This window comes from Salmo trutta, chromosome 17 (assembly GCF_901001165.1).
Source record: "Salmo trutta chromosome 17, fSalTru1.1, whole genome shotgun sequence".
Lineage (NCBI taxonomy): Eukaryota > Metazoa > Chordata > Actinopteri > Salmoniformes > Salmonidae > Salmo > Salmo trutta.
Window position 1 is genome coordinate 34,833,245 of NC_042973.1, and position 13,162 is coordinate 34,846,406.

Genomic DNA, 13,162 nt, shown 5'->3' on the forward strand with positions numbered 1-13,162 from the left:
AAGAAATGATTTGGCCATGTGTCAAGTGTATGTAGATGAGAGGAGTATCGTATGCTGCAATTGTGGTGGTGAACATGCACCTGCATTTCTGAAGTGCCCTGTTTAGGGTGAAGGAGATGGAGCTGGAAAGAATAAGGGCTGTCCATGATGTCTCCTGTCCAGAGGTGGTGAGAAGAGTGGAGTGACGTTGAAGAAGTAATGGTAGTAGGAGTAGAGACACCAGATGATGTTCCTTGTCAACAGAGGGATCCTGACATGTTGCATGTTATGAATTTGGACTTTGTAGCATTTATTGCATTGGTTATCAACTGTACAGCGCAAACAGAGAGGAAATCAGAAAAAATTGTCATCGTTGTGAGTGCGGCTGAGCGTTTTTTGGGGCTCAGATTTTACAGCAGAGACATTACAAGGAGACTTGTAGATGAATGCTCTGTCCTCACAGGCGCCCGAGCAGGAATGAGGTGCTTGTTTTACCACCCCATACAGTAGGTGGCGGCAATACACCAATAGGTTGTAGTCTGCCATAAAACCTTAAAGAAGAAGAAGATGCGTCACTCAAACTTCGACTCGGGGGCAAGCGGGAAATAAAATATTTTGTAGCTAGCTAGAATTCACTAGCTATAAACTAAACACCAAGGTAATTTACGGAACATGTATTAACTTTCCAATGTTTGTGAATAATACAGCTTCACCTCATAGCTAGCACATTTTTCATCGGCTAATGTATGCCAAAACAACTGCTAGCCAGTTAGTTATAGCGAGCCAACTAGTTAGCTAGACACGTTCCAGACATTAGCAGTTTGTATCAAAGCGATAGCTACATTGTAACTATTGAAATCACATTTTATTGGTCACATAGTTGGTTAGCAGGTGTTATTGCGAGTGTAGCGAAATGCTTGCTTATTAAGGTCAAAGTATCGAGTTAGTTTTGCAAACTGTGCGCACTTCGTTATGTCAGTATTTACATTTTCAAACGGTACATTGTCGATTTGGACAGTAATACAGCTGGATACGTTTTATTAGTCGTATGTACTAGATACACATGGCATACACCGTCCAACGAAACGCTTACTTGAATGTTCTTTCTCGACACCGTAACAGTAAGAAACATATAACAATACGAACAAAGTAAATGGCTCAGTAGAATAGAAAACACATTTTACCATAAGTAGCTATAACGTTAATAGGATGTTTGTGGCACCATAATTGGGAAGGACGGGCTCGTGGTAGTGAATCTTTAAGGGGCAGCAGGTAGCCTAGTGGTTAGAGCGTAACTGAAAGGTTGCTGGATCGAATCCCCGAGCTGACAAGGTAAAGATCTGTCGTTCTGCCCCTGAGCAAGTTAGCCTACATTGTAAATAAGAATTTGTTCTTAACTGTCTTGCCTAGTTTAAATAAAGGTTAAATAAAAACAATGGCTGGACCGTTATTAGTGGAATGGTATGAAACAAATGGTTTCCACCCGTTTGATTCCGTTCCAGGTATTATTATGAGCCGTTCTCCCCTCAGCAGCTGACAGGAAGGCACAATTTAATGCTTAGAGACCGTCAACTTGTGGCAGTGGGTCCTTTATGATGCTGTGGGCCTTTAACAGGTACCATTTCGAGGAGATGTCCTAGATGGGTGTGAGCACGGTCCCAGTGATGTACTGGGCCGTCTGCACCACCCGCTGGAGAACCTTGCGGTCGTGGATGGAACAATTCCCATACCAGGCCTTCATGCAACCGGCCAGGACTTGATTGACTGTCTGTCATACACTTTTTGCAGCACCTGCCACAGTATTGATAAACTGGAGACTGAAAATATGCACCATGATACAGAGGAGGACAAGAGCATCCGAGCATCCAACACGTGCTTCGGGCAGGTAGGTTTGGGGTGCATCTCAGTAGTCTAAAGTGGCTCCAAATCCTCTATCCTTTCATTTAAACACTGATGTGAAAGAACTGGACAGGGAATGCGTCATCCATCCTTTGTTTTCAGATCATTTAAAGCTGCAATATGTAACTTTTTGGGTGATCCTACCAAATTCACATAGAAATAGAGATCTGCCATTCTCATTGAAAGCAAGTCTAAGAAGCTGTAGATCTGTTCTATGTGAACTATTGCTATGCTTCCCATTAAGTTTAGTTTTAGCGGCTTTTACTTTAAAAGTACTTCTGAAAGTACTATATTTTTGGTTATGGAAAATATATTTCACAGTGGTTTAGATGGTACAATGATTCTCTATAGTCTACACTGCTTGTTTTGTCACAAACTGAAATTAGGCAAACTTAGAATTTTAGCAAGCATGAAATGGCGGAGTGATTTCTGCATAGTGTATCTTTAAGATGCAGGATAAGAAAGCCTCTTTAGACTATAGAACATACCTTAGACTTTTTTTATCCATCCAAATGAATCAAAACAGTGTAGGACACTGACCTTTTTGCTTTAAAATGACAAGCAAACCTCAACCAAGACTTTATCTTTTCAGTATAACTATACTGCAGAGGAGTACCAGGCAGTCCAGAATGCACTGCGACAGAAGCTGGGACCTGAATACATCAGCTCCAGGATGGCTGGAGGGGGCCAGAAGGCAAGGCCAAGTCACATAAACCTTTTTGTTGTTGACAACAACTTTGAATGACATCCTAATCAACCCAAGAGAAAACTAACCAATAAGTACACACTTCATCATCAGCCTTCACTCACTAAAACGCCCGCTTGGAACTAAAGACAGTGTTGTCCTTGTTGCAGGTGTGTTACATTGAGGGGCACCGTGTGATCAGCCTGGCCAATGAGCTGTTTGGATACAACGGCTGGTCTCACTCTATCTCCCAGCAGAACGTCGGTAGGAGAGCTGGAGCATCGCTAGCTATTAAACAGTATATGTAGACACTTGCTTCTGTCTTCAGTGTAACCTTTATTATTTATTTACTGGGTACTGTATATGAATGTGTCAGTGTAATGCACAGTCACAACACAGTGACGGACTGTCCCCTCACAGACTTTGTTGACCTCATCAATGGGAAGTTCTACGTTGGAGTCAGTGCATTTGTCAAAGTCCAACTGAAGGTGGGTGATGGGCAGAGAAGTCAACCATTGTTTTTTCAAATCTGCAGTGCTTCTGTTGGCTCTTCCCAGTTTTGGGAGTGTGTTTCAAGGCAGGGTGCAATGAGTTGTGCGGCAATGCGGTGCCAACATTTGGTTATTAGGTTTACCCATTAAATAGTTGGGAGCATCTATAGTATATATATATATATATATATATAGTAGTACATACACTGAGTGTATAAAACATTGACACCTTCTAATATTGAGTTTCAACCCCCCCCCCATCAGAACTGCCTCAGTTTGTTGTGGAATGGACTCTACAAGGTGTTGAAAGCGTTCCACAGGGATGCTGGCCCATGTTGACTCCAATGCTTCCCACAGTTGTGTCAAGTTGGCTGGATGTCCTTTGGGTGGTGGACCATTCTTGATACACACGTGAAACTTGAGCGTGGAAAAACCCCTCAGCATTGCATTTCTTGACACAAACCGGTGCGCTTGGCACCTGCTACCCTACCCTGTTCAAAGGCACATAAATCTTTTGTCTTGCCCATTCACCCTCTGAATGGTGCACACACACACACAATCCATTCCTCAAGGCTTAAAAATCCTTTAACCCGTCTTCTCTTCATCTACACTGATTGAAGTGGATTTAACAAGTGACATCGATAAGGGATCATAACTTTCACCTGGTCAGTCTATGACATGGAAAGAGCAGGTGTCCTTAATGTGTTGTACACTCAGTATATATAGTGTACAACTTTCTGTTTTTTAATACAGTTTACTCTGTTAGCACTGCTACAAAACATTTTGGGTGTGTCAACTCACACTTTTTACTATAATGTATTTCACACACTTCCTGTATTACTAAGTGTGTTTGGTGTGTCTCTCTCACCATAGGACGGGTCGTTCCATGAGGACGTTGGCTACGGGGTGAGCGAGGGACAAAAGTCCAAGGCCCTGTCACTGGAGAAGGCCAGGAAAGAGGCGGTCACTGATGGACTGAAGAGAGCACTCAAGTACAGGGGGAGACACTACACTTCATGTACCATGAACTACTTTTTACTGTGTGCGTGTGTTGGTGTCTGAGTTTGTTGTGGTTCTGATATTTGATCCCCCATCCTTCCAGATGTTTTGGAAACGCCCTTGGGAACTGTATCATGAATAAAGAGTACCTCATATCCATCAACAAGATCCCTAAACAGGTTAGATACTGTTCCTGTCAACTGTCATTTACATCCATCCATCCATCCTTTCCAGTGTTCACTGTCTCTGTCTCTCCCAGCCTGCTCCCCCTCTGGACCCAGCCCAGACCAAGCGTTCTGACAGTGAGCCGTCAGTGGAGAAGGCCCGGCTGTATAGCTTGGCCCGGTGGGAGGGTGCTGGGCCTGGGTCAGGCAGGGCACCACTGGAGCAGCCCAGGGCCCACAACCACCACCAGGCTCCCCCAGCGGAGCACGGGGACAGAGGGGGAGCCAGGACCTTTCTCTCACATACCCCTACTGCTGCCTCTGGACCTGTAGCCCCCTCAGCTCCATCAGACAGTGAGAACAAACGCTGTAATCTTGTCAGGTAAGCAACAGCCAGATGACTAACTGTAAACCTTTCTTGTGTATTGGTTTTATTACAGGTGTCTGTCTCTATATTTCCTCTCTGTACCCAAACTCTTACTCTCACCTCTGTTCTCTTATCTTCTCTCTATCCCTCTCGTCCTCCTTCCTTCAGGTCTTTATCAGATGTGGAGGACCTCTGTCTCTCTGATGCCCACACAGACCCCAAGCAGCTGAGGAAGCTCAAGCAGCAGCAGCTGCAGCAGAAGTTCCGCCAGGAGATGGAGGCGAAAAAGCTCCTGCAGGGACAGGGACAAACTCTGCTCCAGCTCAAGACAGAGGGCCCAGACACAGCTATTGCACAGGCACCCAGTGAAGCTCATGGTAAGACAATAAGCAAGCAAGAAAATACTATATTTTGGATGATCGGTGCTTGACTTGGGCAGGAGCTCACTGGAGCTGAGTACCAGCACCTCAAATGTTCTACTGCTTGAGCTCCTGTTCCTCTTATAGAATATTAGCTCAAAGTATTGTGAAGCTCCTGCACCTAAAATATAAACAGTACCGGTACCCAAAATGATTTCCGGCACCTATTTCAATCCAAGTCGAGCACTGTGGAAGACCATAAAATGTGTTAGCAAGAAATGTCCAAATTCTGTATTAATGCAGTAGGGCGTATGTGTTAGCGTCTGTTAGCCATGTTCTTTATGACTGTGTATGTGAGTGTTTGTTCGTCTTGTACTAGTGTTGCCATGCTCTTTGGGAATGGGATACCTCTCTCCTTCCAGGTAGGTTTAGCACCCCTCACCAGGGACCAAGACCACCATGGCCTACAGCACCCCTAGTGGACACAAAGCACCCTGCAGCAGGGATGAGTATCTGGCCAGTACCGTAAACCACCACCAGGGGGCTCAAGTAGAAAGAATGGGAACTACTCTGAAAATGGTTTCGATTACGCATATCTACAATGCATGCTGGTGTTGCAGAAATCCACCTCCCTATGCTGGCGTCTCTGTTACATGTGTACCTGAATACTGTGGCTGCTTCTAGTTGTTACTGTTGTACTAGGGGCTATAAAATCCCCATAGTGTGACAATATACTGTATATTCTCTAAAACACTTGTCATCGTCCTCCCAAGATAACCCAGAGCTGTGGGACTTCACTCTTGACGGCATCCAGGAGTTGGAGGCCCCAGCAGGTGGACCTTCAGCAACATCGTCCTCGTTACGACCCAGCACTCCTGGGGGTAGTCACCAAATGCTGACCCGCAGTAAGACACCTCAGAGAGGGGCTTCACCATCCCTACGACCCCCCGTCAGGCCCCACGAGCCCCCACCACACGGCCAAGGACAGGGGGGACACCAACCCCAGTATCACAACCAGCACCCTAGGACATCTGACAGAGCAGGTGAGACTGGGTAATGAATGAGCTGCTTTAAAACAGTGGACATCATTAACCCTGGTCCTGGGGGCTACTGGGCGTGCTGCGTTTTGTTTCAGACCTGAACTAACACATCCGATTCATCTAATCATCAACACCTTGATTAGCTGAATCAGGTATTGTAGCAAAGTAAAGTACCTTCAATTTAACTAGTTTGAGAAACATTCTTGTCATTGGTACAGCATTTTCTAGATTATTAATTGCCTTTTCTTCTGTCACAGGTGAGACATTCAGTCCATGTAGACAAGGACAGTACATGAAGAAACGCAAGCTGGACGCTTGAGAAAAGGCTGTTTCACTTATCTAAAGCCATTTTACCAACAAGTTTTGATTTGTTATTTTATTTGATATGTTGAGTATATGGGCATCTCTTGTTGCTGCTAAATGTAAAGAAATGTTTATGGTTTTTGTAAATAAAATCAGGGATTTGTTTGCCTTTCAAAAAACTGGACTATTCTCTTACATGCAAGTGTATCCACTTGCAACCTTTGTTCTAAATGTAATCATGTTCCTGAAGGAGAACATTACATACCTTCAATGTTACAGGTCCAGGATCCTGGCCACACCAACCTCATTGGCAGAAATAGGTCTACTTGGTGCATGTAAAAGATGAAACAATATGATTTCAGTTGTATTTTTTATTATTTTTTTAAACATTTTGTACAATGTGAAAAAACAACCATAGAGTAGGCTGATCACTAGAAGAGCAAAAGAGGGACAAAAATCCAAGAGTACAACATGAAATAACGTTGTTATAAATGCCAGTAGCCTATGGAGACAGAACTGTGCCGGTAGAATCTTCACCATTTGAGGATAACTCAATATTTACTGATAATTGGGTGATTAGTAGCTTGTGCTGTACAGTGGGTTGTTGTAGGTAAGCCAAAGGTCGAAAACCAGTTAGCATGCAGAATTCAGGGGAAACAGATGCCAATATTATATTGAGATACATTGACACCTGAGCAATTCAAGATCGGCACTTTGTGTGGACTCGCATACAGCAAGGCAAAGAAGCAGTATCTCAGTTTTCCCAATATCTAAAACACTAACAACCCTCGTCGGCATGAAAACATTCCCCCTTGGTCCCTATTAAACATTGCATATTCTGCATTGCAGTAACTTATTATTCTCTAGAGAAGTTAAAGTAGTAGTTCAATACAGGAGTGGGTGAGGTCACTGTATTGAGGGGAATGGCACTCATCACGTAAGGTGGCAGAGAAGCAAGAGAATGGTGCCAATGGAGAGAAAAACCCCAAGACAACAGTATAGTTTTGTTATCTGTTGAAAACAAGTGCTGCTATGCAATACTGTACTGATTACATTCATTCAGACAACCCACTTAAAGACAAATCATTCCTTTTTTCAACAACCAACATAACTAACAAACACAAATGCCGGTTTTGGTGACCACAGAAAATAACTTGTTTTCATGCAACACTGTGCTCTGCTTTACATGAGACTCACCTGCCTCTGACAGACTTCTTTAGGTATGTTTAACTTTCACATGAAACATTTACCGATGTCTATGGACCTCACAGGTCGGCAGTTAACTGGTGTTTCAGTCACTGGACTCTAGTCCATCAGAAAGAACAGTAGGGCTAGGTGATTATGGTGGAATTTCTCAGTGAGGATGCGAAGCACTAAAGAGCTCTGAAAGTTTACAGGGCTGTCCGTCCGCGTGTGTACTGTGGGGGTTGGTAAATCGCAAGACATAGTACTCTATGGCGATGAGCATTATATGAAAGCATTATTTAAATGCAACACATGTACCTTGCATGTATAGACATACACCCAGTAAAACAAGAAGGTATGACAGGGTGGTGTATGATGAGAGCTGAAGAAGCACAGGACTACTCTGCTGTTAGGGAGTACAACACCAATAACAACCCTGCAATTACACGTTATATTCCTTTAACTACATGTTGTTTAACAACATTTAATAGTTAGTGAAACATCAACATCTGATGGCTGAATATAGGTCCATAGAGAACATCTTGTATTTGTATTTAAATATACACACAAAATAAACCACAGAAAGGGAACCCCAGACAATTTGTCATGATTTTGAAATATGATGACAACGGGAAATAAGGTTGGATAGATGTGAAAAGTTGACATTTCTAAGGTCTGTGTGAACATCATGCCCCGTTCACGGCTAGATAATATACCAGTAGTATCTATAGATAACCCCATGTCTCAGGAATGTACCGAGGGCCATAGCCTTGCTTATCAGAGTGACTACAGTACACCAGGTGGTGAGGTGAGACAACCCACACAGTAGCTGAAGCCTACAACTCAAACAGTTGATAAGCCTAACCAGTCTCTAAAGTGTAAACCAAAATCACTCATGGATACAGTCAGGCTAAATCCAAAGCATGGACATGACAGGAAGTAGGTCATGATAAACTATCTACAGACAGGTCTGTTACTTCGCTCACGCTAACAGGTTATGGTCTCAAATAAGAAAGTAACATCCTCAGTCAGGAATAACAAAACACCATCTCAGAGGGACAGATAGAGTCAAATATAACCATGGAATCATAACCTAGGACAATAAATATTTGTTATACAAAGAAAATGTGTCCATGCGTTTAGGGGTTGAAGGCCACTGTTGCACGGGGCCAGGGACTCACTCCTTTCCCCACAATACTATTATTGCATCTTACTGTATGACGATGATATATGGGTAACCACTATCCAGTAAAACCTTACCGACTGCCATTCACTCTCTCATTCCACCTTCTTTCCTTCTCTACATACTGTATCTCCCTCGACTTTCTTTATACAAACTTGATACCCACAATTCAACTGTTTCTTGCCAAGACAGCTTCCCATACCATTCAACAACCCCGAATCTCAGCCAATGACAATAGGGCTAGGAGGTGCGGGGTTTCTCTCCATCTTCTAAATTCTGTCCTCGTTAAGCTTAAGGCCAGTTACAGTCAAGAAGTGATTAAGAGTTCCCCCTCCCTATCCTCTCCTTCAAGGGAATGACGACGTCACAATGCTGCTTTCAACAGACGTCTCTGGCTGTTGCTGTTTGTGCTCTTGGGTCAATGGCTTTCATTGGACAAACCTAAATGTCAATCACAGCCCGCTTCCACAGCCATTGGCAGAAAAGACTGGGCCCTGGTAGGGGTGAAGGTGTGATTGGTGTGCTATGGGTATGTATTGCACTCTCCCTCCAACCGACAGAGAGACCTCTTTTTTCGTCTGACAGGACCACAGTCTCCTCTCCTTCGTTCTCTTCTTTTTTTCCCACCTCACCAATAAGCGAAACAGAACAAAACATCAGAGAGTGCTAGTAGTTGTCCTATGGCTCTCCTCCTCCCTGCCCTCAGTCCCTCTCAGCCCAGCCTGACACCCAAGTCCAGGCTACGTGGGCCTCAGGTTGGGGCCTCCAGGGTTGCTGACAGGTTTCTGAGTGGCTCCCACATGGAAGGCCTGCTGAAGAGGGGCTGAGGCCGAGGAGGGGGCTTGGGGCTGGTACTGGGCCTGGGGCTGGGTGGAGGCCAGGAGGCCTACCTGACAGGGACCTGTAGGTCCTGCCCACTGGGGGGTGCTGTAGGTGGATGGGCCGTAGCCGAACACCTGGGCAGAGGTGCCCAGAGAGCCCTGACGCGGGCAGAGGGGGATGGAGGGGTTGGTGGAGGGGTGGGTAGTAGGGCAGAGGTGGCCGGGGGCAGAAAACTTTCGGCCCATGTTGGCTTGTGGAGGGATATGTAGAGGGATCTGTAGTTAGGAAGAGGGGACAGGAGAGAAGGAGGGGAATTGGACAAGGGGAAGTTAGATAAAAAACACTATTAAGAGAGCAAAAAAAAGAAAAACATCATCATGTAAAATAGAGCTAAAAACATAGATTGGAAATGGCTTGTCTTTAGACTGAGTCGTGAGGCCTTACGTCGTGTCCGGGTCCCTGGGATGTCCCCTTGGGTCCTTTCTTGACGTGGGAGAGGCTGATGGCGTCTCGGGCCCAGTTGTCAACTAGCAGGTGCAGGTCGTCTGTGAATGTGCCCTTGCGACTCTGTGTTAGGGCCGGGGCCATGTTAGGGCCTGACGGCTGGGACCGGCTGGTGTTCGCTCCACTGTCTGAACTGGTCCCACTCACTCCTGGAAGACACACAGAGAACAGTTCAACCTGGAAAGCCAACTCGTTTCTCAAATCAAGTTTAGCTTCTCTTCCGGAGATGTAGCATCTCTTGGTTTGATGAATATTACGTGGGTTTGCCTTTCTAAAACATGTAGTGAAGGAGCATAGACAATAGGAGCGCCGCTTGGTTTGCTTACCCATGGTGGAGGTGCTGAGGCTGGGCAAAGAGGGGGAGAGTTTGAGGTTCTGGAGGGAGGTCCGGCTGCCTGGCTCAGAGAGCCCTGCCGTGGGGCGAGACGTCTGCTTCGGGGAGGACTCTGGGGAGGTCTGGCCTGTGACTTGGGCTCCTAAACACACACACCAACATCAACCACAGAGTGGAGAGAAACAACTGATCACATTACATTTACAACTTCTAAGCTAGCAGTCTCTACCCCTTTAACATTGACTAATTACTCGTTGCTTGCAGTCGAACATTTGTATATTAATTTCCATTCAGCGGTGCGCAGATAGTCCCTCACTAGATACAGACAGCTGGACTGACCAATCATAACTCGTGTTACCTGAGTGCAAGGGACCGGGCTGGGCGCTGCTGCGGGCTGATTTGCTGGCCTTGGTCTTGGCCCTGCGTCGGCCCCCGGCCATGGCCACAGAGGGGGAGAGGACAGCCAAGGGACGAGGTTTACCCAGCCTGATGAACAGAGCATCGATTTCCTCCTTGTGATGGGAGTGGAGGGTCTGGATCTCTATCATATGTCTGTGGAGGGAAGGAGGAGTGGAGGAAGAGAGGAGGAGGGCAGAGTGAGGCAGGGTTGTAACAAATACAGTACAACAGTCATCACTTCTCTATTCCACCACTAATAAGTGATCCCATTGAAATGTTAAAACATATAAAGAGAAATATTGCCCAAAACAGCAAACAGGTTACATCTTGGAGGAGTGAAGGTAACATACTTCTCTCGGAGGCGGCTGACTTCCCTCTCAAAGGCCTCGTCCTCTGGCCCCGAGTCGTCCTCGTTGTCGCTGGTCATGTAATGATTAAACAATCCTCTGTTCACGCCGGAGGCGGAGTTACAGGGGTCAGAGGTTGTCGAAGAGGAAGGGCCGTTCTGATTGGAGGAGCTAGATCCCGAAGGAGCCGTGGTATTGGCTGCAGCTGGCGTCACTGAGAAACGGCCAACTTTGGAGACAGAGTTGGGGCTGGGTGTGACACTGGCAGTCACCTGGAAGCGTCCGATGGTGGCTGGCTGCGTTGGGACAGAAGTGAGCCCATCTACGGAGTCTCCACTCCAGACTCCTTTGGAGAGCGAGGAGGAGCGGTGGAGGGTGTTCTCTGGGCTGGAAAAGGAGGAAGACGAGGAAGAAGAGGAGGAGGACGAAGAGGGTGTGAGGGAGGAAGAGGAGGCGATGGTAGAGGGGTCAGGAGTGCTGCCGGCGCCAGCTTCTGAGACCTGGAAGCGTCCCAGTTTGACAACCCCTGTGGAGGGCATTGTTGCTCTACTGCTCCCTGGGATGGTCTCTGGGCTCACAGCTCTCCTCAGCTGGCCGTCCAGACTGCCAAGAGGCTGCTGGGACTGGACACACACACACACACGAGACATGTCAGTAACAAACATACCAACACAACTCACTCAGAAAACATTCAAAATAACTAACGCAACTAATATAGGTAAGATAACACAACAGAACAAGCACAACTCCGTGTGTAATGTGTAACTCTGTGTTGTTGTATGTGTCGAACTGCTTTGCTTTATCTTGGCCAGGTCGCAATTGCAAATGAGAACTTGTTCTCAACTAGCCTACCTGGTTAAATAAAGGTGAAATTAAAATGTTTAAATAAAAACTCAACGTTCACCTATTCCACACATCTACAAAACTCAACATTACAGTACATAACTTAAAACTTCTCAAGGGGACAAGTTCTGAAAAGAGAACTAACCTGGTTTGGTACTGGGAATGGAGGCAATTGCTCAGAGGTAGGGGTGCCTGCCTGCTCCGACACACACACACACACACACACACACACACACACACACACACACACACACACACACACACACACACACACACACACACACACACACACACACACACACACACACACACACACACACACACACACACACACACAAAGATGTAATCATTATTATCAAGGTGGGAGAAAATCCCTCAAGTTACAACAACTGAAAAAAGCATTTAGTACAAATACTATATCTTCTCAGTCACTGGACAATCAGAGTTCCCTCTACTGTACCTGCGCTCTGGTGGCTTGGCCATGCTGTTCTGGACGGATCTGTGCATGTTCCGCTGGTGTGAGGCCCTGTCCTGGGTTGGAGGGGGGGCCCGGGGCTCCCTGTTCCCCTGAAGTGAGGGACAGGTTGAAGGGGGGCACCAGGGCCGCCAGATGGGGAGGGGAGATGGTCTCTGTGGAGGAAGAGGTGGTCTCAGTGTTGCCAGGGTCAGCGGAGGTGGTGTCCTTAAAGAGGGAGCGCAGCTTCTTTTCTAGGGCATGGATGTCATCTATACCAGGGGCCTTGGACTCTCCCCCATCTGGGTCCCCTGGCTGCAGCTGGGACGGTTGGGAGGGCAGGGTAGAGGGTGGAAGTTGGGTGGGGGCCATTGCAGGCTGTGCCACAGGGACAAAGGTAGGGACAGGCTGAGACTGAGACGAGGTGGGCTGAGTGACAGGAACGGACACAGGGAAAGACTGAGAGGACAGGATAGGAACAAGATGCTGCTCTGAGCTGGTCACAGTCCCAGAGTTACTGGGTGGAGCTCCAGAGACAGGGGCAGAGCTGCTGCCCATCTGATCGGCAGAGGCTGGGGGGAAAGAGGACGAGGTGGCCTGGGGGTGCTGGAGAGCAGCTGAAGGGGGGGATGTGATTTGGGCAGGGGCAGCTTGGCAGCCAGGCTGGGGGTGTGGAATTAGCTCACTGGTAGCAGGTGCTGGAACTGGGGTTGGAGACACCCTCCCGGTGGCAACTTGGCATGTGGAGGAGGGAAGAGAGGAGGACCCAGAGGGGATGACAGAGACATGAGGCAGGGTGGAGGAG

General features: G+C 46.7%; 2 protein-coding genes across 4 annotated transcripts in view; one reads left to right on the forward strand and one right to left on the reverse strand.

Annotated features, from left to right (window-relative positions):
- The first annotated feature begins 522 nt into the window (after positions 1 to 522).
- Positions 523 to 6,465, forward strand: rad52 (RAD52 homolog, DNA repair protein). Of its 2 annotated transcripts, none has more exons than XM_029696617.1 (11): positions 523 to 637; positions 1,768 to 1,864; positions 2,471 to 2,572; positions 2,734 to 2,827; positions 2,984 to 3,051; positions 3,928 to 4,046; positions 4,157 to 4,232; positions 4,313 to 4,599; positions 4,753 to 4,961; positions 5,717 to 5,986; positions 6,241 to 6,465. In XM_029696617.1, the coding sequence occupies exons 2-11, from the start codon at positions 1,805 to 1,807 to the stop codon at positions 6,300 to 6,302; spliced, it is 1,347 nt and encodes a 448-aa protein (XP_029552477.1). In that variant the 5' UTR covers positions 523 to 637; positions 1,768 to 1,804; the 3' UTR covers positions 6,303 to 6,465. The 2 variants fall into 2 exon arrangements, with proteins under 2 accessions (XP_029552477.1, XP_029552479.1); XM_029696619.1 differs by having other exon boundaries at positions 536 to 637; positions 1,595 to 1,864.
- A 177-nt stretch (positions 6,466 to 6,642) lies between these two features.
- LOC115152092 (serine/threonine-protein kinase WNK1) overlaps positions 6,643 to 13,162 on the reverse strand; it is a 53,081-nt gene continuing 46,561 nt past the window's right edge. For both annotated transcript variants that reach the window (XM_029696605.1, XM_029696604.1), the window contains exons 19-25: positions 12,364 to 13,162; positions 12,049 to 12,099; positions 11,064 to 11,683; positions 10,673 to 10,866; positions 10,307 to 10,456; positions 9,921 to 10,129; positions 6,643 to 9,751 (exon numbers count right to left, since the gene is read on the reverse strand). The exon at positions 12,364 to 13,162 is cut by the window's right edge and continues 139 nt beyond it. In XM_029696605.1, the coding sequence (XP_029552465.1) occupies positions 9,395 to 9,751; positions 9,921 to 10,129; positions 10,307 to 10,456; positions 10,673 to 10,866; positions 11,064 to 11,683; positions 12,049 to 12,099; positions 12,364 to 13,162 (2,380 nt within the window). In that variant the 3' untranslated portion in view covers positions 6,643 to 9,394. The remainder of the gene's footprint in view (positions 9,752 to 9,920; positions 10,130 to 10,306; positions 10,457 to 10,672; positions 10,867 to 11,063; positions 11,684 to 12,048; positions 12,100 to 12,363) is intronic.

Excerpts from the sequence above, each read along its gene's own strand:
- rad52 (XM_029696617.1), top strand. The coding sequence starts at position 1,805 with ATGCACCATGATACAGAGGAGGACAAGAGCATCCGAGCATCCAACACG. Across the intron at positions 1,865-2,470 it reads CCAACACGTGCTTCGGGCAG|TATAACTATACTGCAGAGGA; the intron begins GTAGGTTTGGGG and ends TTATCTTTTCAG. Across the intron at positions 2,573-2,733 it reads TGGCTGGAGGGGGCCAGAAG|GTGTGTTACATTGAGGGGCA; the intron begins GCAAGGCCAAGT and ends TCCTTGTTGCAG.